This window comes from Sander lucioperca, chromosome 18 (assembly GCF_008315115.2).
Source record: "Sander lucioperca isolate FBNREF2018 chromosome 18, SLUC_FBN_1.2, whole genome shotgun sequence".
Lineage (NCBI taxonomy): Eukaryota > Metazoa > Chordata > Actinopteri > Perciformes > Percidae > Sander > Sander lucioperca.
Genome location: NC_050190.1, coordinates 20,028,392 through 20,054,358, shown reverse-complemented (window position 1 = coordinate 20,054,358; position 25,967 = coordinate 20,028,392). Strand labels below are relative to the sequence as shown.

Below are 25,967 nucleotides of genomic sequence, written 5' to 3'. Positions count from 1 at the left end.
CAAGATCTCAGCAATTAACTTGGAAACAACAATGTTATAACCGAGGAAAAGAAATCTATGAAAATAATAACCAATATGCAATATACAGATATTATACTTTAATATTTGTGTCACGTTGAAAAGGAAAACAACCAGCCTTTTGCAGGATGGATTATTATTATTTTTTTTATAACATTCTATACTTAACTACAAAAACTTTATTCATCGTGAAAAGATGTCACAACTTTGCAGTGCTGACAAAAAAGAAATCATTCTAGAATTCATACAGTCACATAGGTGTAAGTTTATATATTTAATTTAATATTTGTTTTTGGGTGTTCAACAGTAAAATATTACAATACAGTAACAGCAACACCACGTAACAGTACAGAGACACAGAAAGACATATATACAGAGACATGCACACAGATGGGCGTGGGACATCTTACCATTAAAGTGTCATATAAAGACCTTGCTGTTACACAGAGACACAAAGTCTGTTTCTATCTCTTTGGTACATTACTTCCATTATCTTAGTTTGATGGCCATTACTTCTGCAATATACCACACAATCTGGTAATGCTGTTTAATTATGTAGCAGTGTTATTATTGTATTAAGTCTGAAAGCATTTCTAACGAAACAGTTAGGGCATAAGTGTTAGAATGGCATATATATATATATATATATATATATATATATATATATATATATATATATATAACGAAAGAGTCACATCTTCTCCCATGCATTAAAAATGGTCACGCTTTCCTCTGGTCTGTTGATATGACCAGTGAGGAGTGTTGATGTCTGGCCGTATGTGATCATCCAACCCGGTCTCACGGCAGTTTGTGTAAATGTCACGTTATTTTTAATCTATTGATACGTGTGCACGTGTCTCGCCCTCCTTCTCCCTAACTTTCCTCCTGAAGTGCTGCCTGCCCAGATAAGACATGGGTTCAGGACACTATTAAGAAAGGCCGAATTATGTTCCCCAGAAGACCTCCCTCCTCTTTTAGTCTTTTAGGGTTACAGTATGTCCCATGCGGCGCAAACAATCAAAGAGGGAGTTCAAACCTCACAGTGTTGAGCAGGGTCTTATTTAATGTGAATTCAGATTACATAAGTACTACTTCAAATAGTTTTCTTATCTTTTGTGAAAATGACTAACAATTTCATTATGTGAAATTGTAAAACAAAAAAACTCATTAAAACAATCCTGCAGATCAGATTGAGTTTACTTCAGGTTTAACACTTCTCAACAGGTTTGAGTCTGTAGAGGTGGTGCGGACGGTCATTGTTCTGTTAATGCTCCATTGCTTGAAGAGACCCCTGACTTTTTCCCTGAAGTTCTTTCCTACAATGACGTAGAGGATGGGGTTAAGAACACTGTTGAATAAAGCTAAGTACATGGAGATTGTGCGGCAGATCTGTAGGTTGGCGATGATGCTACATCCTTTCAGGACATCAGCTCTTTTGAGTGTTTCCAGTATCTTTACCACGTGGTGTGGCACCCAGCAAATCACAAACGCCAAGAGGACCACCAGCACCAGAGTGGTGGCCTTCTGCTCTGTTTTCTGGCTGTTTGACCTCTCAATTAACTGGTTATTCAGAGAGTGAATAATAATGAGAGTGCAGTAGGAAATGATGCAAATGGGTATGATTAAGCCAAATGTATTCTGCATCCCTTCAAACAGGAACTCTTCCTTGATATCGCTGTAATTAAGAAAGCATAGACTTCTATTATATTGAGGGAAGTAGGACACTTTCCTGTACATGAGTGTGGGGATGCTCAGGAGCAAGCCGAAACCCCACACAAGCAGACAGCCCAGTTTGGCAAATTTTGTCCTACTTATTCCTTTATGGGACAGTGGGTGCACCAGTGCAATATAGCGATCTATGCTAATCAGAACGAGGAAGTAGATGCTGCAGTAGGTGTTCATGTTGATGGGAAGGGAGAACAGTGAGCACAGGTAATGAGAAAAGGGCCAGTCGTATCTGTTGATTGCATATGCAGCCCACAAAGGCAACCACGCCATTAAGAAAAAGTCAGCAGCAGCCAGGTTACTCAAGTAGATCTCAGCCACGGTGCAGGCCTTCTTATGAAGGCAGAAAACCATCAGGACAAACCCATTCATCCCGATTCCCAGCACACTGATCAGCAGCATATACGCCGGGACCACAGTTGACTGCCAATCTTTGAATTCTGCTGGAGGACACTCGTCCGTGGTGTTGTTTTGGTCTCCAAATGTAGTCGCTGTGCTGAAATTAGCAGAGTCGCTGTGGAGAGTTAAAGGGAAGGCAAACCAGACAAGATTTAAAACAAAGACGATTTGAAAGTAACTTTAAAGCTTTCTTTAAAATGTTGCTATTATCATGAATACTAAGTTAATACTGTGAAATATTCAATTCAATTTTATTTATAGTGTCAAATCCTAACAGAAGTTATCTCAGGACACTCAGATAACGTAGGTCTAGACCACACTACCAGAAACCTGACAAAACCCCCAAGAGCATTCATTTGGTGCGACAGCGTCAAGTCAGTTTTACAATGATCTTATCACATCTCGTTGGTAGCTTTTCAAATAAATCAGGTTGGGTTTGATGAGTTCTCATAAAACTCTGCAGGTAAATACATTGTTATGGCTGTTTGTGGTCTTGCCAGAGACTTCCAGAGCATGACCTTGTATGTGTGTAATATTTTAGACAAAAACTTAGAGAAGAAAACACAAGGGTTCAAAGTTGGCCAATCCTCAACGGAGAGAGAGAAAGAGAGCGAGCGAGCTAGCGGTGGTGGTGGAGCAAACTAGAGAGTAAATTAAGAGGGGGAGCGCCACAAAGCAGTGAGTCAGAGGAATAAAATGATCTTTTCAGATTGTTGCATGACAGAATTGTTCTAAAGCACAACTATCCATACACACACCTCCGCAGAAAGGTGCTGTATTATGAGTGAATGCAGAGCTTCATCATGTCTGCTTCTTTGTGAACAAATGTTCCACAATCACCGAAAGAAAAAGAAAAGGGAACACATATGCTGAGGGCAGGGTCTCTGTAGATACAGACACCACCACACAATTCTAGTGGGTCATAAGAGAGATTACTTTTGTATTAGCTTATACATTGTGTTTTTTTTTAGAAGCACTGCATATCATACCTCTTAAGGTTGTATGTGAATTGTGAACTATATTTAAGGCCCGAGCGCTGACAGCGGCTATTGAAACTAAAGGAATTATTATTCCTTCTTTCTTCCGGCAAATGAATTGCCTTTTTGAGGGTTTTAACATACTCAAAAACTCACCAAAATTGGCGGTCGCATCAATCCTGGTGAAAATGTACGTATTTTAAGGGTTTCGGGAATAGGCGCACAAAAATGGCTCGCTAGCGTCCACTACAAAGTTAAAAAAATTGCATTATGTTTAATGTTGACTAACGAAACTTGGTACACATATGTAGCATGTCAAGACTTACAAAAAAGCTCATTGGAGCCATACCCTTAACCCAATAGGAAATCCGCCATTTTGAATTGAAAGTTCGAAATTAGTGTGATTTTTGGTCATTTCCACGTCGTACTTTAATGAACTCCTCCTAGAGATTTCATCAGATCAACTTCAAATTTGGTCTGTGCCATCTTAAGACGTTAAAGAAGAAGTTATTAAAAGAAAAACTTTTCGGCATAGGGCATGGGTGTGGCGGAGCGGCCATTTTATGCGTTTCGCCATAGAAACAGGAAGTGGGTGTAACTTGAGTGTACATTGTCCAATTGGCTCAAAACTTTTCATGATTCATAAGAGTCTAACCCTGACGACATCTACAGGCCAATATTGGCTCAAAGTCATAGCGCCCCCTAGTGGCAACAGGAAGTAGGCCTAAAACTATAGGTGCTATACTTTAACAAACTACTAGAGATTTCATCCGATGGACTTCAAATGTGGTCTGTACCATCTCAACACCTTGTTGTAACTTTAGTGTATATTGTCATCTGCCCGAAATTTCTCACGTTTGACAAGGGTCCAGGCCTGAGGACATCTACAGGCCAAAATTGATTTTTGGTCATAGCGCCCCCCGCTGGCAACAGGAAATACGCCTTATATGACAAACATCATCCAATTTACATGAAACTTATGTGTGGTCTACATGGGATACTGAGCTGCCCCCTATACTTTAACCATGCCCATGTACTTAGGCCACGCCCCCTCTTAGGGCTTTTGAACCGTTTAAGGCAGAATCTTACGTGAGTTATCAATGAACTCAGCAGAGACTTCTTTTTTTATTGGTAAAGGTTTGTCCCGACCCCTATGCTTTGGCCACGCCCCCTGTCACAGCTAATGAACTGTATGACGTAGAGTCTTGTGAGGTATCATTGAACTCAGCAGGGAGTTCCCTTTTCATTGGTAAAGATTTGCAGTGTATGAGTGCCGCGTTAATGCACGGTCACAAGGAGCGGCGTCCGCCAGTAACCTCGATGCGCGGAGAGGAGCGAGGGCCCATCCAACGCTGCTTGCAGCTTTAATTTGAGTTATTTTTATGTAATAAAAGAAACCATTTTGATTGATTTTACCTGGAATGTACAAAATGAAAGAAATATTCATAAAAAATAATAAAAATGAAAATCCTTTTCAAAAAATTCTTAGGGATAAATAAATTGTTTGATAGACTTATTTTGTGAGCTGACACTACTCTTAATATAGTGATGTTGGTGTGTATGTGTACGTTCCGAGAGTATGGCATAGTGTGTGACAGCATTGTTCTCACGAATGCCAATACAAAATTCTCCTAAGGAAAACAAGAAAGTCTTGAGGATCTTACTTTAAAAAAAGAGTGGGCATGATAGAGAGGGCGGAATGTTTGCAGACGTGAGAGACAAACAAAACTATCATTGTGTAATATATATATATATATATATATATATTGAGAATTTGACTGATCGTTTTCCTAAAGATTCACTCTATTTCTGGGGGTGATAGTGCAAAACCAAAAATCACTTGTGCAAGCAAGGGAAACGAAATTCTGGAATCAAATGTTTCCATAAACACTTAATAGTGAAATAAAAAAATAATGGAATAATATCTGAGTTACATGGGTAGGTGGCAGCTTCCCTGTCAAATGGGGGATGAAAGATGACATTCACTGGGATGCCGAGCTTCGGGGCTTAGGGCACTGAACATGAACAGTCTGGATCAACCGAAGTACATTTCCAAGCAAGTTTAGAAGAAAATTTGGATTGTGCAATAAGCCAGGCCTGCTTGGCTCTCTCTGGGAATGATTGTAAAGGTTTACCAAGAATATGTAAGTATGTAGTATCTTACTGGGATGTTTTGGGACAGATTGGTGGAGATTGCTATGGGTGAAGTACACACAGTGATACACTGGTAGAGCAAATTACGTTTAACCAACTGTGGTTCATTACATTTCTTTTGATTCCAATAAAGAATAAATTCATTAGAACTGTGTGGTACTGTAAAATTAGTGAAGATAGGGCTGCCACGTGAAGGCTCAGTACCGCTAACCCCTTTTATTTTTCATAGATGTTTTTATATTTTTTATAATGCGTTTAGTTTTTTTATACTGTTTTTAATACATTTCTTATTTATACATATCTTTTTCTATTTTCTTCAGTTGTTACCTCTTATTCTGGTTTATTTTTTATACTTATTTGCCCTGTGACCTTCACTAGATTTACCATTAGTCGTCACACTTCTCCTTCCATAGAGGTTGAATATAGTGATTCTCACAATTCCCAACTTGACATGGTCCACAAGCAGGCATGCATGGTAGTCCATATGCCCTGCAACTGCACCGTTGTGTTCGGCAGGCAGTTGTGCAATTACAGTGGATCATAGTCTTACTGGACATAACTGGCAGGAACCGATTGTCCACCGGTTTCCATCCCCAATCCACTGTGTTCATGTCACCTTCCTTTCCAATCAACACCATGATCTGGAAGTAAACTCTTTGTCAGTGGTATTTAGTTGAGGACTCAATTGGAGGCAGACGTTATGGGTTAACAAATTATTTTGGTTAATAATTTGGCGGTAACGATTTTCTTGCTAAAAATGTTGTAGGGCAAAGAGGCAAGTGAATTGGTACTCTTTCCACCAAACAACACTGCCATTGCCGTGGTCCCATGGTCCTCTATTACATTCCTTGCTTGATGTGGGAGCAGAAACACGTTTGCACAGGACTGGATGGTTGATTCATCATTCACAAGTTTCTGGAATGCTGTCTGTTTGCCAACACTAAAAGTGCGTGAAGTTGTATATTCATGTTTTCACAGGATGTGAAGGCATAACAAGCAACTCTCCATTATATGTACATACATGTTTATTTTATATAAACTTCATTTGACAGTAATAACAAGCAACACCAATATATCTACAGACTTTTCTTATAAGTGCATGGGATTTACTTCATAAACATTATTTGACAGTAATTACTATTACTATCCAATATATGTTCACAACTTCCTCATTAGTAAATGGGGTTTTGAATGTACAAAAACCAAAAGGGCTATGTAAAAGTGCATTTGCATCAACTACTTTTACACGCAATAAATATATACATTTTTCTGCTGACATTTTACAGCATTGTCCAATCCATTCACTGCAGATCCCTAATTGAGATGTATGAGATTTTAAGATGTATCATAACCAGAAAGTATTATAAAATGACCATTTACTGCATGCTTTACAAAGAAATGCACTATTTAAACAGTGCTATCCTTAAAGTTCACATATGAATAAACTTATGGGAGCAAAAACTGTCTGGTACATTGTATTATAGCAAAAGGGGAACTATGGGCAATTTGGGAATTCATACATGTGTGTTAAAAATGTCAGTGAACATGAACAACTCTCTCCAAAATCTAAAAACTCATTTGTGATGTCATCTGATATGTCTGGAGCTTTTCCAAAAACAATGAATTGAGAAAGATTTTAAAGATGACACTGAGAACACCCAGGGGGATGTTAGGAGGTAACGGGTAGAGTTTCTGTTTCAGAAATGAAACGCTAACATAGAATAAACCTCATTTGGGTTTTTTTTTATTCTACAAAATTAGTTTCACATTCATTGTCTATGAAGCAGCTTAGTAATTAGTACGATTATTTCGCATGTCAATATATTTTTTCGAACTGTTGTTTTTGTCACAAGTAGTGTTTACTTATGAGGATCACCAAACAACAACACAGAGGCTGCTGTCCGAACTACAGACTGTCAAGCAAACTTTATTACTCCTTTCAACCTTTACAAAGGCAGCGTATGCCAGAAACATTCTTTCCGTTTTTACCTTTCACAATAAGCCCTAGACATATGCTACACTGTTTTTCAGAGGGAATTCAATTGAGTATTAACTGTATACTCCATTAGAGTTGGAGGAAAGTCAATAAATAGCTTATAGTAGCTTAGTGTTACAGCTTTTCCTGGGACGTATCTGGAGCTAACCCCCGTCCCTCCACTCAGCAGCCTGGAAACCAGACAGGACAGCTTTTGGTACTTTTGAGGAGCTGCAGCATTTATTTGTTCTCAAACTGCAGAATCTAGCTGCTGTACAATCACTTTATATCTTCACCACTAAACGTTAACTCTCCTCTGCTCCGACTGCTCTCTCTTTCTCGTCCGCCCACACCACATCTTCCGTCACTTTCTCGCTCTCTTCAGCATCTGTCCTACCAACATGTTAGATGAGCTGGCGCGAATATCCAAAACTTTTATTGAAAACTGTTGCGAATTTGCATCCTGCAGTTTTGATGTGAAATATTCACAGGCGATTATTTTGCATATTGGCGTCGCTTATTCGTCACGCCCCCAGTGTGTAACGGTCTTAAGTCACACATGTACAAGTCACAAGTCTTAACCTTCACTGTCTTGAACAAGTCCCAAGTCACTGTGTTTAGACTCAAGTAAGGCTGTACCAACAAAAAGGGGTGTAACAATGTTACAAATCCACGTCCGGTTTGTTTTTGTTTACAAGCACAGACCAGGTAAAGCAACCGTTAACACTGCAGGGGCCCGTTTCAGGAAGGAGGTTTAACAAACACTGAGTCTAACCCTGATATCTGAGTTGCTTTACCCTGAGATGGAAAACTGAGTTTTCGGTTTCAGGCAGCATGAATGGAGCCATGATACTACGATTCACCATGGTAACAACCACAAACAAACTGGTGGGCGGAAATACTGCACATACAGCGAGTTTGAACATGTATTTAGTTAAAAAAGCAACACAGCGGCTGCTGTAAAAGAGAGAATTTGCGTGGGAGAAAAATTGCTGCTAGAGTAAATGCATTCCAATATAATGTATATCATATTTAATCATAAGTATAATATTACTCATGAAATGGTATTGAACCTATAATCTATAAAAGTCCTAGACCTACTAATCCCATTCTGAGGCTGCAGCACTATCATTAACAGAATTATAATTCATAATCTTTTATTTCAAAGAGTTTACATCATTCACCTGCAATACTGTGGAACTCCTTTTTAATGTCTCTTACTGGTTTGTGTCCAGGGAACACTACAAAAATGTTTAAAAAACGTTTCAGAGCGAGTCACACTCTTCTGACAGTGCTTTGCTATACAGTGGTTTTACTAATATGCTCCACATCACCAATGTTGTAAAGAAAACTGCCGTTTGCAAAAAAATGTAATGTGACACAAATAATCTACTGGGATGTAGAGCACGTCCACGATGGGTGACGTTAGTGAAATGAGCACGGATAAGGTTATGTAGGCTACATGACTAGACTGGGAAGAAAAACGGCACCGCTCAAATAGGTAGTTATCTGGAAATTAAAATGCGTCGGGGCCTCAATATCATCTCCCGACGTATGTTTAACACCCTGAGAAGTAATACAGCTTCTTCATCAACGGGATCGTCGACAAAAGGACATTACATGTTTTGAGAAAAAAAACAACGTTTTATAGTCTGCCTAATATGGTTAATAAACCAACCCTGTTTTTTCATTCATGCAAATAACAAACTGCGCTAAAATGCACCTGATACAGACTGCAATTATGAATGATGAAATGAAAGAGCGCTGTGTCAGAGGGAGGAGACTGAAAGAAGAAAACCTGCTCCCGACCAGGTTAGGTTCACAGAGTCCAAGGTTAAGTTACCTCTCTTTCTGAAACGGAAAACACAGTTACCCTCATCTCAGGGTTAACAAACAGTTTTCACTAAACCTGCTTTCTGAAATGGACCCCAGATGTCAGCTGTATGTGGGTTTGTGAACTCCTTGCTGCCTCCTTCTTAGCCTCTGCTGGGCTCCCTTTTGCTCTGGGCTATCCTTTTCTCAGCCATCTGATGCACGAGTCTTCAACTTCACCCAGGCTATTCAGACCGTAAAGCAGGTTCTCAGGCTAGCTGTGGGAGAGCTGTCTGGTCTGTTGATCCTTGTCAAACTGAACACCGAATGAGAGCGATAACATGGGTGAGAAAGATGTGGTAAGGTACAGCTGATAACGTGTGATACTGTATGGTGAACATCTCTTTACTTATAATTGTCTTTATCTCCTTGATCTTCTTATCTTGGTATCTTCCTTTGTTCCATCTTGCCTAAACAGGGATAAAGAATTAGGGTGAGATTTGGAAATTACTGTAACAGTACTATACACAGATTTATTTGTAGAGGCTTGCCAGCATTGACCACCAGGTATTTATTTATTTAGATTTACAGCAAAAATTAAACTTAAAAAATACATAATTAATTACAGACTGAGTGCAATTGTCTGGAGGGAGAAACACTTATAAATAGAGCAAGTAGCCAGCCTATATCTTATTTCTGAATTTGTTCAATTCCCTGTCCATTTATTTTTATGTGGAAAGCTAGAATGGAAATATTCTCTCTGGAAAGACAGAATGGTAATGTTAAGTTGGACACACTGAATCATGAGTTCAAATTAAGATGTGGTCCACAAAGCAGACGCTCCGTTTAATGTCATGTTGTAACTTGTTACACTTGTAAATCTCAAATGTAAATTGACCCTTCGCTAAGCCACGCCCTCCTTAGTTACTGTTGCTACACCTGTCAAGCTTTCGTGCCTGGCACGTCCATTACAGTATGTCTGCACCGGTGTCAGACATTCCCAAGGAGATAATTAGTAATTTTTGGCGAACAGGTGAAATATCTGAGCGAGCAAGACAAAAGGGACTGCAGTATGCATTCGAGGGATATATCCACGACATAATATGCAACCGATTAGAGAATAATTTCATCAAAATTTAAGCTAAAGCCTATAGGTCATGCAATAATGTGAGCCGCTTCATACGCTGACCATTCAAATGGGAAACACACAAATTGAGGAACAGCTATGTTCATGTAAGTGACATTTGAAAATAATGTAATAATTATAAATCAAACAGCTTATCCATAAATCTTGTGGAATAAACACAAGACATTAGCTTGAACACTTTGCAATGATAACATTCTCCTGCTTATATTTTTATCGATTAACAAAATGCTGAAATATATTTGAAAGTATGTCAGTGAGCCTCCGTCTTGCCTTTAATCATCTTAAGGACGGGTTAATAACAGATGTGTACCCACTCGATCGCTCTCTGGGACATGTTTTCATGCTAATCAAATGTGTTTGGAGCTTGGAACAAGCTAGCGTGGATCGCTGATTAGCTTACAACGCTAGTATTCGTAGCACAGGGAAAGTAAAAACAAATCGCTATTTATACTACTAAAAAGGCTCAAAATATCACCACACTTCAACGGTATCATAGCGAGGGTCCCTAAATGTTAACTGAAGCATTGAGAACTTTGTAAGTGTACAGACAGTTTGTTAAAAAGATAGTTTAGAAAGACAGTAGTTCCAAAGACGGTGGCCGCCTGTATACGAGAACGCAACTGTCTTTATAATCTATCTTTTTAACAAACTGTCTGTACACTTACAAAGTTCTCAATGCTTCGGTTAACATTTAGGGAACCTCGTTATGCTACCGTTGAAGTGTGGTGATATTTTGAGCCTTTTTAGTGGTATAAATAGAGATTTGTTTTTACTTTCCCTGTGGCCCGAATACTAGCTAGCGTTGTAAGCTAATCAGCGGTCCACGCTAGCTTGTTTCAAGCTCCAAACACATTCGATTAGCATGAAAACATGTCCCATAGAGCGACAGAGTGGGTACATATAACCCCTAGGTTTGTTTTGCGCCGGAATGGTCCTTGAATGGTCCAAATATATGCATTATGAACAAAGAACCGTCATTATTTCCAAGCAATGCTGTGCTGAGTTAGCTAGCTAGCTAGCTTAGCGTGTTTTTGCCTTGGAGCAAACGTATGTGTTTTTGTTAATACTGTCGACATTTAGCTAGTTGTGAATGGGGCCTCCTACACTGCTTGATCCACGCCCGGCCTTTCTCCCATTGGGTTTTAGGTTTCGGGAAGGGAAACTCCACCACCCCTCCAAACTTTTAGGATACCGGGTATCGGATTTGCACAACGCTTCGGCGTACGGTGTTTCCCTCGCTCGAAAGCTTGACAGACCTCACGCGCCTAGTTACGGTTGCTAAGCCACGATTGGCCTGTGGCGGTTTTCGGGTGTGGCTTAGCGAAGGGTCAATTACAACGTGTGGTTCACTGTTCATAAAGTAGAACCGACTTAAAGTTAGTCAGCTGAGATAGCTTATGTAAACTTGAGGCATAACCTAGCTAGGTAGTAACGTTAAACAGCGGGTTACCGGTTAGTTAACAGTAACGGTAACTACCTAGCGTTAGGAGCAACGGAGCGTTATAACGTTTCTTTAATTACTAGTATTAGTACCCAGCTAATCAAGCTAACCTGCTAAACTGTCTACTACTAACATTACGTTACTTAGCAAGTTAACGTTACTAAGCTAACTGCCACCTGTCTTTGTCAGGTCCGTGTTTGCACGAGGAAATAGAAACATGTAAACATAGTAAACATGGAACGTTGATGTTACTAAATTAACGTCAGCGTTAGTCAACGGACCAATATAATGTAGTTAACCGTTATATATATATATATATATATATATATATATATATATATATATATATATATATATATATATATATATATATATATTTAGCTAGCTAGCTAGCTAGCTAACATTACGATTGGTGCATGGTTCACATTCAAGGCTAACATTACGCTAAGGACAGTCTTAAAGGAGAATTCCGGCCAATTTTTACGTTAATCTTGATCGTTATAGCTACGCGAGTACTTTCGATAGAAAAAACCATGACCCGAATCAGTGCAGGTAACACGGAGACGCTGCAGCTATGTACTACAAGCGTCCCCTGAGCTAAAACAGCAGTGGTCGGGGCAAGTTTTAGAGTGCCTTTGTGCCTCTTGACAGACACAAAATGCAATTAATATGTCTGTGCCACATGAACAGGGCCCTTAAGTGTCAACAAGATGCGTTTTCAGCTCAGACAGTGTTTAAATTCACCTACCCTGGTCCCTGTCTCGATCCTGCCGGTAGCTAGCTTGCCCTTCTAGCTGATAGCCGTTAGCTGCCGTCCGGTGAGTGTATTCAGACAGGCTTCTGTGATAATCATCCCAATAACAATCCATGGAGCGGCGGTGGTGTGGCTATGTCCTCCAGAGGACAGGTCATGTCACTTCTTGAAGTGTATTCCCCCCTAAAAAAACAGTAGTGCGGTAGTAGCAGTTAGCTGCTAGCTGCCCTCCAGTGAGTGTGTACAGCCAGATAGCCGTTAGCTGCTAGCTGCCGTCCGGTGAGTGTATTCAGCCAGGCTTCTGTGATAATCATCCCAATAAAAATCCACAGAGTGCCCGGTGGTCTGGTGGATGTCCTGCATAGGACAGATCATGCCTTCGCAGCGAAAGGTTTAGATTATTTCCCCTCAAAATAGGTAATTGAGCACTGTAGTGGTTATGTCTCCTGGGAATTCAGTTGTAGCAGGAAAAGGTAAACCGTAGTGTGCAGATTGGAGCGTAGTGTGTGAAGAGTGAAGAGCGGAGTTGTTTATAAGGGAAGAAGCTTGGAGTAACGTAACTATGGAGAATATAGCAGATATACAACACACGGAAGAGCCTTTTGAGTTTGATGGTCGTCCTTATTTATTCAAACCCGAGTATACAGACGAAGAACTAGCCTCACAAGAGTTGGAAAGAACGAGACAGACAGAGGGGAAACAGGCAGATGAACTTGCTGCTACAAGCGCAAGCTAAAGCTAGCCTTCAGTAACTGGAGGACATAGCCACACCACCGCCACTCCGTGGATTATTATTGGGATGATTATCACAAAAGCCTGGTTGAATACACTCACCGGACGGCAGCTAGCAACTAACGGCTAACGGCTATCTGGCTGTACACACTCACCGGAGGGCAGCTAGCAGCTAACAGCTACTACCGCACTACTGTTTATTTTAGGGGGGAATAAACTTTAAGACGTGACATGACCTGTCCTCTGGAGGACATAGCCACACCACCGCCGCTCCGTGGATTGTTATTGGGATGATTATCACAGAAGCCTGTCTGAATACACTCACTGGACGACAGCTAGCAGCTAACGGCTAATGGCTATCAGCTAGCAGGGCAAGCTAGCTACCGGCAGGATCGAGACAGGGACCAGGGTCGGTGAATTTAAACACTGTCTGAGTTGAAAACGCATCTTGTTGACACGTAAGGGCCCTGTTCATGTGGCACAGACATATTAATTGCATTTTGTGTCCGTTAAGAGGCACAAAGGCACTCTAAAACTTGCCCCGACCACTGCCGTTTTAGCTCAGGGGACACTTGTAGTACGTAGCTGCAGCTTCTCCGTGTTACCTGCACTGATTCGGTTCGGGGTTTTTTCTATCGAAAGTACTCGCGTAGCTATAGCGATCAAGATTAACGTAAAAATTGGCCGGAATTCTCCTTTAATGTAACGTTAGCTAGCTAATGCCAGACACACTTTGATAAGGCACATAAACGGCAAATGCTAACGTTATCCCTGCCGACATTTTAACATTGTGAAACGTATGCAAGTGTTATCTTAACTCCAGTCCAGTTGATATCTTGTGAGGAAACTGCATGTAAATAAAAAGAAAAGTATTACTTTACCTTAAGTGAAAGCTGAATGTGAATCATCGTAGAAAAGTCCTGACTCCTGCGTTACATTATTATCCACACTGTCTCTGCATCGAGATGAGTTTGACGTTAGCACAGCCCCCCATGAAGTCAAACAATATCATTGGTCAAGATCGTCTCTGCCCGGCATGATTCATCCAATGATTGTGCAACATTCAATTATTTGAATCTGTGCACACTTTCTTGATATCTGAAGCACAGATACTAAAGTGACAATTTCTGTTTACATTTCTGTTTTTTCAACCATTTTAAGTTCTTACATCGCTTCACCCCCAGATTATCAATGTTCACGTTGATGCTAGAAGCCTTGGTTGAACTGTTGAGCCCTAGCATCATTTCCCAGTCTTTCACACATTGCATTTATTGCTAAATTAAAAAAAATATATAGCACACCAATGTAAAGCTTTATTCATACTGTGTCCTCCCTGTCTTTATTCACCTTATATTACCTCAGGCCATGACAAACTCTTTGTTCCCTTTGACCTGTAGAAATTGGGGAGAGGCAAAATGATTTGAGGGAGCAGTAGACTGCACAATGACCTTGCCTTTTGTTGAACACTGTGACTCACTTTGGGTCTTAATATTAAGAGAAAACTGTTTTTAACAAATGTATCATGCACCTTCATAAGGAAAAGAAGCAGCAGCTAACCCCACAGACGCTGGGTTATGACCGGGGGGTGGGATATCGCGCCGTCCAGCTATGACAGGGCGTCCTTCCGCCACGGCAATTGCCAGGGGGGGGACCCGCCAGCAGCTGAACCAGCGTCGGGAACCACGATGCGCTGGTGCGCTTCGGTGCCACCAGGATGACCGACAGATTCTCCTCCTGGATGCGTTCCAGGAGACGAGGGATCAGAGGGACCGGGGGAAAAGCGTATAGGAGGGTTCTGGGCCAGGGGTGGTGGGAGAAAGCGTCCATGCCGAGGGGTGGATTGTCCCGTGCGCTCAAGGAAAACCACAGAGCGCACTGCGTTTTCTCGTGAGGCGAACAGATCCACCTCCGCTTTCCCGAACCTGCTCCACAGATTCTGAACGATAGTGGGATTCAATTTCCACTCGTTGTGAGAGGGCCCTTCCCTCGACATTAGGTCTGCCGCCCGGTTTAGTATCCCGGGGATGTAAACAGCCTTGAGGGACAGCAGATGACAGTGTGCCCACAGCAGAAGGCTCCTGGCTATTTCCAATAGCCTGGCCGAACGTACGCCGCCCTGGCGATTTATGAACGCTGCTGCTGTAACATTGTCTGTCTGTACGACAACATGTCTCCCTGCTACCACTGGGGCGAAGTGCTTTAAAACCTTCAGCACTGTGGACAGCTCCAGTCAGTTTATGTGTGGGAGAGGGGGGGGTGGCCATTCTCCTCCCACCATCTGTGATTCGCACATTCCTCCCTAGCCAGTGAGGGACGCATCCGTGTACACTGTCACGTATGACGTCACCTTGCCCAGGGGAACCCCAGCTGACAAGGTCCGGGGGTTCCCCTGTGGTATATTTAGTTGCAACACTGCGTTGTTGATGTGTGGAGAAGGAACTTCTTGACACTGCTCTCATTATAAAAAGGTTTATTACAATCAGAGATTCAGCATCAATTTACAAACTCCTGCAGAGAGCTTGGAGAACGACCAACCCGAATTCTTCCACAAAGTCGTTCTGAAGTTCTGCTGTTAAGACATGATATATATCTGTGCATTTATGTAACCTAAAGTGGGGGTGTGAGTATATGCTTGGAGTAGGGAACTGACCATTTAAGGCCTTATACATAGTATAGATGGTGTTTTGCTCCCGCTGTCTGCATAGTGAGAGAGCGGTGGAGCTCTGTGAGCAACGGTGACCTGGTGTGTGCTTGTGTGGAACATCTGTCATAACATCAGTGTAATGTTCAGTGTGAACAAGGGCTGCTTGGTTGAAGGGAAACGGCTCTTTAGAAAGACTGGAGTGGCCCTTAAAAGGGCCGTTGTGTTTCCAGTTTCCAACCGTGGAGGGACAGATGTTCCCCGTGCCCCGTCATTGCCACCGTCGCCGCTGTTTGCTGGGTGGCTCCGGGGGCGGGTTTGACCAGGTGGGAGCCGCCTTCATGGTCCTTCGGCCCCGTGAAACCTGCCGGTCAGGGGCCGGCTGCCGCTGTGGGGAGGCAGGCGGAGGAGTGGAGGTTGAAGCCTGGGAGGGCGCAGCCGCAGCAGAGGCTGTGGGGCGTTTCCTCTTATGGTGGTTGGTGGAGCGGTGGCGCTGCTGATGGGGAGCCGCTTTCCAGGAGCCAAGCCACTGTAGCTGCCCAGCTTCCTCGGTCGCCTGGTGAAGGTGGGACGTGGCCGTCTGTAAGCGAGGCCCAAATAGCCCATCAGGAGCTATGGGGCTGTACAGAAGCTCATGTCTGACCTCTGTGGGTAGCTGTGACATGTGGAGCCAGATATTTTGCTGGGCCACAGTCTGCCACGCCTGGATCCTCGACAACACCACCATGGTCGCCGTGGTGAGGGTGAGGATGGCGGTCATAGCCTTGCCGATCTCCATTGCTAGCTCCGGAGGAAGAGCCTCCAGGTTTGTGGCCATGGCGAAGACGGCGGAGGCTAGCAAGGCTATGTTGTTTTCAGTGTTGGGCAAGTTACTTCCAAAATGTAATACATTATAGATTACTAGTTACTGTCATTTGAGAGTAATTAGTTATATTACAATATTACTGTCTCTGAATTGTAATGCGTTACACTACTTTTGCATTACTTTTGAGTTACTTTCACCAAAATAACAGGGGAAGTTTGATTTGGCAGCTAGCTTGTGAATTTCACCACCGGATCAATGAAGTCTCGTCTTTATCCACTTTAATACATCATAGATTATTCATATTTTGTATAATTAATATAAATATGCAAAGTAACTAAAGCTATACAAAATAGATAAGTAAAACATATAATAGGCAAGTAGGAGAAAATGAAAATACTCAAAAGTATGGCATTGTTGTAAAATGTTTGTTTATAGCACTTCAATAAGAAATTCATGTTTAGGTTAAAACACTCTAAAGGAAATGTTCAATTATAGTGTGATTAAAACTCACTATTAACATTATTTACAGTACTTGATTTACAGCTGATTTGTGAAAAGGTAGCCTACACAACCTTATTTAACAGTAATTTAGTTTTACTGCGAAGCGTCACAGGAAGTGCTTTTATTTTGAAGTAAGCTACACGGAAGTTGTCTGTTGTGTAGCCTACTCTTGCTAGCTTACTGAGAAGCAACATGTCTGTCAGGCTGAAGTTGTTCACTTTCTTGTTGTTCACAAACTGCAACATATTGAACAGTAAATGGTCACAGTAAAAGACAAGCGTTTTTGGTCGTCATTCGAAGCCATTCCACTACAGGCATAGTTACTCTCCACGGCTGATAAAATGCAATGATATTTACGTGTAGCAAGCCTCAACATTAATTCCCGACATGTTTATATCTGTCAGCCGCTGACGTACCGTCACCTGTTGGGACATACATGCTGTCCGTACCGTCTCTGGTTCTGACCACGGGAACAGAAACAGGACAGCTCACTTCAACGCAGCGTAATAACTCCTCAAAATAATATCCATCTCGCAAATGTATTTGTCTCTGCAGTCATCTCAACCATCGAATACAGCGAAAGGAAAATAATACGGCTTTTTTTTTTTTTTTCCTGTGAAGAAATGTGTCGCGGTGTTGGTGAATTCTTAAAAAAACCAATGCACCACTAAATGTTGCGTTAAAATGCGTTGTAACTCGCGTTACTGAGATTGTAACGAGTATAATATTACCGAAATTTAATTAGTAATGCGTTATATTACTGCGTTACAGAAAAAAGGGCATAACATACAGTTATGCGAATACATAACTGTAATTGCGTTACTTTTGTAACGCGTTACTCCCAACACTGGTTGTTTTGCGCCGCCAAGCCCTGGGCCGCACATTGGTGAGACCGGTCAGTAACCTGGGCGCAAACCTGATCCTGGGGGGATGGGGGGAGGTCGGCTTCCAGTGGCCAAAAAAAGTAGCCTTCGGAAGTAGGATCGACGCCAGACTCTGCTCCAGGGGGGGACTGAAGGGAAGCCCGCCTCTGTGTCGCCATGAACCCGTGTGAATGGGGCATAGCAAGAGACTGGGGCCCTCAGTTTCCCGGGCTGGGAGAGAGCCTCCTCCACGAATGGCCGAAGCTCCGTGAAGCGCGGGCAGAGTGGAGCCCGTTTGGACGGCAGTTCCTGAGAGTAGACGTCACCGCTCAGGAGGCCGCGAGTGGGGGCTGGAAGCTCCGCCGGGAGCGCTATGCCTCTCTGGTCCGCTGCCTTTTTTTTTTTATTTTTTTTATTTTATTTTAACTTTTTTAAACTTTTACAAAAAATAGAAAAAATCTGATGGGTATACAACATCTGACATTTGGTCCGCTGCCTTTTTTATGATGTCCGGCAGGTCCAGAAAAAGAGCTTTGGTGGTGGAGGGTGGAGCCGCCTGTGGCAGAGGGGAAGACCGCCGAGGTGGTGCCCCTGGCCGTTCTGGAGACGGGGAGAGCCGTAGTGGAAAGGCATCGATCCCTGTCTCGTGTTCCAGTTCTCCCAGCGGGGAAGAGGGAAAGCCGGCGAGGGAATCGTCATTCGGGGTGCCCGTCGAAGACGCCCTCTTCCAGCGGTTCCAGGGCGTCGACGGTGTCACGTCGGTCTGCCCAGCTGCCATCCCCCTCTCCGTCGACAAACGTTGGAGCAAACGTATGTGTTTTTGTTAATACTGTCGACATTTAGCTAGTTGTGAATGGGGCCCACACTGCTTGATCCACGCCCGGCCTTTCTCCCCTTGGGTTTTAGGTTTCGGGAAAGGAAAAATTCCACCACCCCGTCCAAACTTTTAGGATACCGGGTATCGGATTTGCACAACGCTTCGACGTACGGTGTTTCCCTCGCTTGAAAGCTTGACAGACCTACGGCGCCTAGTTACGGTTGCTAAGCCACGATTGGCCTGTGGCGGTTTTCGGGCGTGGCTAAGCGAAGGGTCAATTCAAGATTCCTTTATTGTTACATTAATTTACAGGTATAGGACACTATCAAGCAACATCTGACATTACACGTATGGTAAGGTGACCAGATTTCTGAGACAAAATCCGGGGACATTTTCACAAGCTCCCCTAGGGGGGGTCCATGGGCATGCTCCCCTGTAAGAAAATTTTGTGTATTTTAATGTTTAAATGCATCAATCTGGTGCACTTTGAAAAGAAATTCAGAGGTTAGACTTGATTATTCATACATCTATGGATGGGAATATTTGTGCTGTAGCCTGAGCTATTTTGCACTTCAGAATTTTAACCATGCACACACAGGTGGAATAGTTTTTTTCTTCATATTTTTGCATTAATGTCAAGTTAGTGGGATTGTCTGGAATCTGGCAGTATAATAACCATTATGGTGGAATACACTGGCTAAGCAATTTACAAAACATATCTGTGCTGACATAAATAGTTTACATGAGAATACATTATAAAGTTGTAGACCATGTAGAAAGTTTGTTGCAATTTCAAAACCGGATTACTCAGGGACCGCTTGTTGTACTGATGCATGTGTTGAGTGAAGAGTTTGTGAGATATTTCACAGAGTAATGGGTGTGCAGAGATTTATGCAGAATGCAAATATGATAACATTTCATGTAAGTTCAATGTTAATTGTCTTGCAATTTGTCACAGCAATGGGGTTAACACTTTTGCATGCGCCATATCCATGTCACATTCTCATTAGGGGCTGAGCCCCCCTAAAGGTCTGATCCTAGAATCGCCCCTGCTGCTACTTCATACTTGTACTCCACTACACCTCAGGAGGGAAATGTTGTAATGTTTACTGCACTACATTTATCTGACAGCTTTTGCTTTATTGCTTCAGGCTGGGCTTGTTTCTGCAACAGCTCATTGAGTATCGGATACAATTAAAATTAAAGCTGCAAGCAGCGATGGACGGGCCCTCGCTCCTCTGCGCGTGTCGGGGTCACCGGCGGTCGCCGCTCCTTGCGACCGTGCATTTGCGCGGCACTCAGACACCGCAAATCATCACCAATGAAAAGGGAACTCCCTGCTGCGTTCAATGATACCTCACACAAGACTCTACCTTAGATGGGTCAGCATTTATGAAAGGGGGCGTGGCTTGAACATAGGGGGCGGGCCAAACCATCACCAATGAAGAAGTAACTCTCTGCTGAGTTCATTGATACCTCACACAAGACTCTACCTTAGATGGGTCAGCATTTATGAAAGGGGGCGTGGCTTGAACATAGGGGGCGGGCCAAACCATCACCAATGAAGAAGCAACTCTCTGCTGAGTTCAATGACACCTCACACAAGACCCTACCTTAAACGGTTCAAATGGTATGAAAGGGGGCGTGGCTTAAGCATAGGGGGCAGGCCAAACCATCACCAATGAAGAAGCAACTCTCTGCTGAGTTCAATGACACCTCACACAAGACTCTTCCTTAAATGGGTCACCAGTTATAAAAAGGGGCGTGGCTAAATTATAGGGGCCGGGTCAACCCATCACCAATTAAAAAGGAAGTCTCTGCTGAGTTCAATGATATCTCACACAAGGGTCTACCTTAATCGGTTCAAATGTTATGAAAGGGGGCGTGGCTTAAGCATAGGGGGCGGGCCAAACATCACCAATGAAGAAGGAACTCTCTGCTGATTTCATTGATACCTCACACAATGGTCAACCTTAAATCGTTCAAATGTTATGAAAGGGGGTGTGGCTTAAGCATAGGGGGCGGGCCAAACATCACCAATGAAGAAGCAATTCTCTGCTGAGTTCAGTGACACCTCACACAAGACCCTACCTTAAACGGTTCAAATGTTATGAAAGGGGGCGTGGCTTAAGCATAGGGGGCGGGCCAAACGATCACCAATGAAGAAGGAACTCTCTGCTGAGTTCAATGACACCTCACACAAAACTCTACCTTAAACGGTACAAATGTTATGAAAGGGGGCGTGGCCTGAGTAAGTGGGCGTGGTTATATTATAGGGGCCGGCTCATTATCACATGTAGACCACACATTCTAAGTTTCATGTAAATCGGATGATGTTTGTCATATAAGGCGCATTTCCTGTTGCCAGCGGGGGGCGCTATGACCAAAAGTCAAAAATGGCCTGTAGGTGTCCTCAGGCCTGGACCCTTGTCAATCTTGAGAATTTTCGGGCAGATACGACAACGTACACTCAAGTTACAACAATTTATTTGTTCATCGCTCAACACTCAAAATGGTCGCCACGCCACTCCCACACCGTCAGACGAAAAGTTTTTCTTTTAATAACTTTTCATCTTTAAGGTGTTGGGATGATAGAGACCAAGTTTGAAGTACATCGGATGAAATCTCTAGGAGGAGTTTGTTAAAGTATAGCACCTTGACTTTTAGGCCTACTTCCTGTTGCCACTAGGGGGCGCTATGACTTTAAGTAAATATCGGCCTTTATTTGTCCTCAGGGTTGGACTCTTATGAATCCTGAAACGTTTCGAGCCAATTGGACAATGTACACTCGAGTTACACCCACTTCCTGTTTCGGCGGTGAAACGCACAAAATGGCCGCCCCGCCACGGCCATGCCCTATGACGAAAAGTTTTTCTTTTAACAGCTTTTCATCTTTAATGTCTTAAGATGGCACAGACCGAATTTGAAGTTGATCGGATGAAATCTCTAGGAGGAGTTCGTTAAAGTACGACGTGGAAATGGCCAAAATCGCACTAATTTCGAACTTTGAAATCAAAATGGCGGACTTCCTGTTGGGCTTAGGGTATGGCTTCAATGACGTTTTTTGTACATCTTGACATGATACATATGTGTACCAAGTTCCGTGAGTCTACGTTAAACGCACTGCAGGGGCTCAATTTTTTTTAACTTTGTAGGGGGCGCTAGCGAGCCATTTTTGCGCGCCTATTCCCGAAACCCTTAAAATACGTAAATTTTCACCAGACTTGATGCGACCGCCAAATTTGGTGAGTTTTTGAATATGTTAAGCCCCTCAAAAAGCCAATTCATTTGCCGGGAAAAGAATAATAATTCCTTCAGTTTCAATAGGGCCTTCGCCGCTGTCGGCGCCCTCGGGCCCTAACTATTGAGGAAATATTTTCCTTTGACATTGGTCCAGTATTAAACAAGATCACTGCAGTCGGCAACGGCGAAACAAGCTACAATGTAAGTTAATAGGACGTCAATTGTACAGCTTGTTTTTACGTTCATAAAAGTGCCTGTTTTGCCACTGACAGTTTCAGATTAATATTCCAAGTGTCTGACAACATAATGGAAAGTATTTCTAAGGAGGTCAACCTTTCTGTTAAAGAGTAAGATCCTTTTTTTAAAACATAAAAAGTCCACGAAATTGCATTCGCTAAACCCACCAGACTCCATGTAAATAAACAGTAATTTTAGCATTGTAAAATGGGCATTCTAGAACATCTCTGAGCTCTGAGCAGTGCTTGCTCTGGCTGTCTTGAGCCTGTGCGTGTAGGGTGCACGACTATTTCATTCCAATTTCGGGTCTGTCAGTTACAGTGAAAACCGGGGACATTTCCGGGGACAGCTTCAGCCGGGGACAGGTCACCGAAACCGGGGACTGTCCCCGGAAACCGTATTAATGTTACATCTAAATGAAACACACATTGCCCAGGCCATATGTGCATCAATGCCTGTGTAACCATTGCAAGTATATGGAAATTGTAGTGTAATTTCAGAGGCAGGGATGGTCAGATCACAGAGGTCTTGGTGAGGCATTTGAGGTACTGGACATGCATGAATATTCATTCTACCCCACATAAGAGAGAAGCTCATGCTCTGAGCTGTTTGCATGACATAGACAAGAACAAACATCAAAAGCCAGAGTGGACACAGTATAAGACATCACCGTAGACATCAGCAAAGTAAGCAGTCAATGGAAAAAGATGTTGGGCCATGAATCTGAAATAGGCCCATGGCCTCCACGGAAGTGAAATGAGGCAAGAACATCAGATGCCCCCTAAAATATTAGGATGGTGAAGATGTAGGCTTACCCAGGCTGTAGGCTGCCTGGGGCTACTGTATCTTCATCATGTAGGCCTATAGGGTTGTGGGCCTATGTGATGTGAACTGTGGCTGCACGATTCTTTTGTCAACTAATTCGACCAAAACATGATTATATAGTGATGAGCATATCACAGACTTGGACTTGTTTATTTTTACAAAGACAGATCTAAATACAGCATCTTTGTCTGCATAGGCCCCAGTGGTGATTTGGTGCACTACAGCTTCAGCATTTTTTTTAAGCTTGTATGCTGCCAAGTTGTTTTACTGTTTGTATTACTGTTTGTATTACAGTAGTGTAGTTTCTAATATAATTACATTGATCCAACTATAATTGAGAACAATTGCTTGTTGGGTTGTGCTGTGGAGTTGTTGAGGCCATGCAGTGAGGGTTCATGTCAGCCTCATTCAATGCATTAAACAGGTATGGCTGGTCCTACCTGTCTCACTAACTCTGTTAAGCCCTCTTCAAATAACTGCAAAGCTAAATACAAGTCCTACTCTATGGCTAGAATTTAGTAGACTTGCATTAAGAGATACTGGCCAGGATGAAGTTTGGCAGCGATTAAAACACTAACACACAGTATGTATGAGACCGCATTGAATAAGCTAAAATGGACCCTACATTATACCAATATTTACCCTCTGAAGAGTCTCTGATCCATATATTGGATAGTTAATTGTAAATATTGTCAAATGTTTTTACAAAGTAAACATACAGTACAGTAGAAGTTTGTAGATATATTGAATAGTTGCTTTTAATCACTATAAAATATTGTTTATATAAAGTAAACCTGATATATTAATGATTAAAGTATGTATATACAGTATATTAGATGGTTGCTTTTTAACACTATACAATATTGTTTATATAAAGTAAACCATTATACATGGTGGGGAAAAGCCTGTAGACATATTGAAGAGTTGCTTGTAATTACTGATAAATAATGTTTATATAAAGTAATGACTATAAAATAATGGTTCTGCAAGTTATCACATTGTTTTTTGTACAGTAGAAAACCAGTATTAAACAGGAATTTACTGTAAATTGATTGGATAATCATGTAAAATAAATGCCTAAAGCTTTTAAAGCAGCCATATTATGCTCATTTTCAGGTTCATAATTGTATTTTAAGGTTGTACCAGAATAGGTTTACATGGTTTAATTTTCAAAAAACACCATATTTTTGTTGTACTGCACCGCTCTCTCTCACTGCTGCAGATCCTCTTTTCAGCTGGTCTCTGTTTTAGCTACAGAGTGAGACCTCTTTTCTTCTTCTTCTGTACTATCTTTGATTGCACTGCACATGCGCAGTAGCTCAGACGTAGATCATGTCAGCTAGCTAGCTCCATAGACAGTAAAAGAGGCTGTTTCTACAACTTCGGTCAGTTACAAGGCAGGATTAGCTGGGAGACTTCTAAATGAGGGCGCACATGTAAGTAGTTCTTTTGTAGATTATGGTGAACTTGTGTGTGTTGTAGCAGTGCTTTGCTATTGAGAACGAGGTAGCATGCTAGCGGTAGCATGCTAGCGTTAGCATGCTAGCGTTAGCATGCATACGCTACGAGCTAATGGTTGCGGTTAGCCTGCTCGTTTCGGCTTGTGACGTCACAAGCCGTGCCGATTTTGAACAGCTCACCCAGAGACTGAAGGCAGGACACATTCAGAAACTGTATCTCACTCTAAACAGCATGGATGGATTTTTTTCAAAGTTTGTATGTGTGTGGAAGCACCAGAGACACAACATAACACCCCAAATCCCAGAAAAAGTGTTTTTTTCATAATATGGGCACTTTAAGATACTATTAATGGGCTGTCAAATAGGGTAATTTTATGTTAATTTGACATGATTTTTGTGTGTTTTACATACAGAAATCTGTACTTTAACAGGGAGTTCTTGTAGATGGATTGAATAGTCTTGTGAATTTACCAAAGAAAACCGTATGAAAACAGCAGTTTTCATTTAAATTATGTAATTTTAAGGTATTTTGCAATATTTTTCAGTGTGTGTACAGATGTATACATTTGTTTAACATTCTAAAGTATGTTACAATCTTTTCATTTTTTAAATAAAAAATTCTTTTAATTTTTTTTAAATGTGTACCCTTTTGAAAAAACGTATAAATGGAAATGTTGTGTTTCCTTTTTGTGTGTGAAATAACTTTTCTTTCTGAAAAAAACAGTAACTACCCTTCTGAAAAAGGGTAACTACCCTTCTGAAAAACAGTAACTAATAATTCGTTACCCTTCTGAAAAACAGTAACTACCCTTCTGAAAAACAGTAACTAATAATTCGTTACCCTTCTGAAAAACAGTAACTAATCATTCGTTACCCTTCTGAAAAAGAGTAACTACCCTTCTGAAAAACAGTAACCACCCTTCTGAAAAACAGTAACTAATCATTCGTTACTCTTTCAAAAACAGTAACTAATCATTAACTACCTATTTTTTTGTGTACCTTATTATAAAGTGTTACCCAGTACAGCAGTTTAACGGATCTTACTGACTAAACATTGGAGCTAAATCTCATCATCATCCTGCACTAAACGTGTTGAGACAAATATAGTGAGCAATGCAATCTAGATGTTGACATGTATGTAAAATACAAATATACTTGGTTTCTAGGATTAACCCTTTTCTGTTTGAGATCACTTTTTGTAAAGGGGAGTACTTTTTTTTAATAAATTATCTGTATACTGCCATTCACAGACAATGTTATGAAGCACAAAACATTGTTAAGCTGTTGATGGCCCTTGTTAATAGTCTAACTACAGTGAATAATGGCAAAACATAAAAAAGTACTATACAATCAAAATAAAGCTTATGCGTACCTTGTAGGCAAAAGATCCATTCTTCCTCAGGAAGTCCAGATGTAAAATGTCCAGATACACTGCACTGCT

General features: G+C 41.8%; 1 protein-coding gene and 1 long non-coding RNA gene across 2 annotated transcripts in view; one reads left to right on the top strand and one right to left on the bottom strand.

Moving 5' to 3' along the window:
• The window catches only part of LOC116057599, a 10,121-nt gene extending 9,036 nt beyond the window's left edge, over window positions 1–1,085 (top strand). Inside the window, exon 3 of the long non-coding RNA XR_004106855.1 lies at window positions 953–1,085. This is a non-coding gene — a long non-coding RNA (uncharacterized LOC116057599). The remainder of the gene's footprint in view (window positions 1–952) is intronic.
• On the bottom strand, window positions 1,064–25,967 carry LOC116057596 (B2 bradykinin receptor-like). Its single transcript, XM_031310135.2, has 2 exons — window positions 25,899–25,967; window positions 1,064–2,257 (listed from the first exon to the last, which is right to left on the bottom strand). Exons 1-2 carry the CDS (start codon window positions 25,916–25,918, stop codon window positions 1,204–1,206), a joined length of 1,074 nt encoding a protein of 357 aa, XP_031165995.1. The 5' UTR covers window positions 25,919–25,967; the 3' UTR covers window positions 1,064–1,203.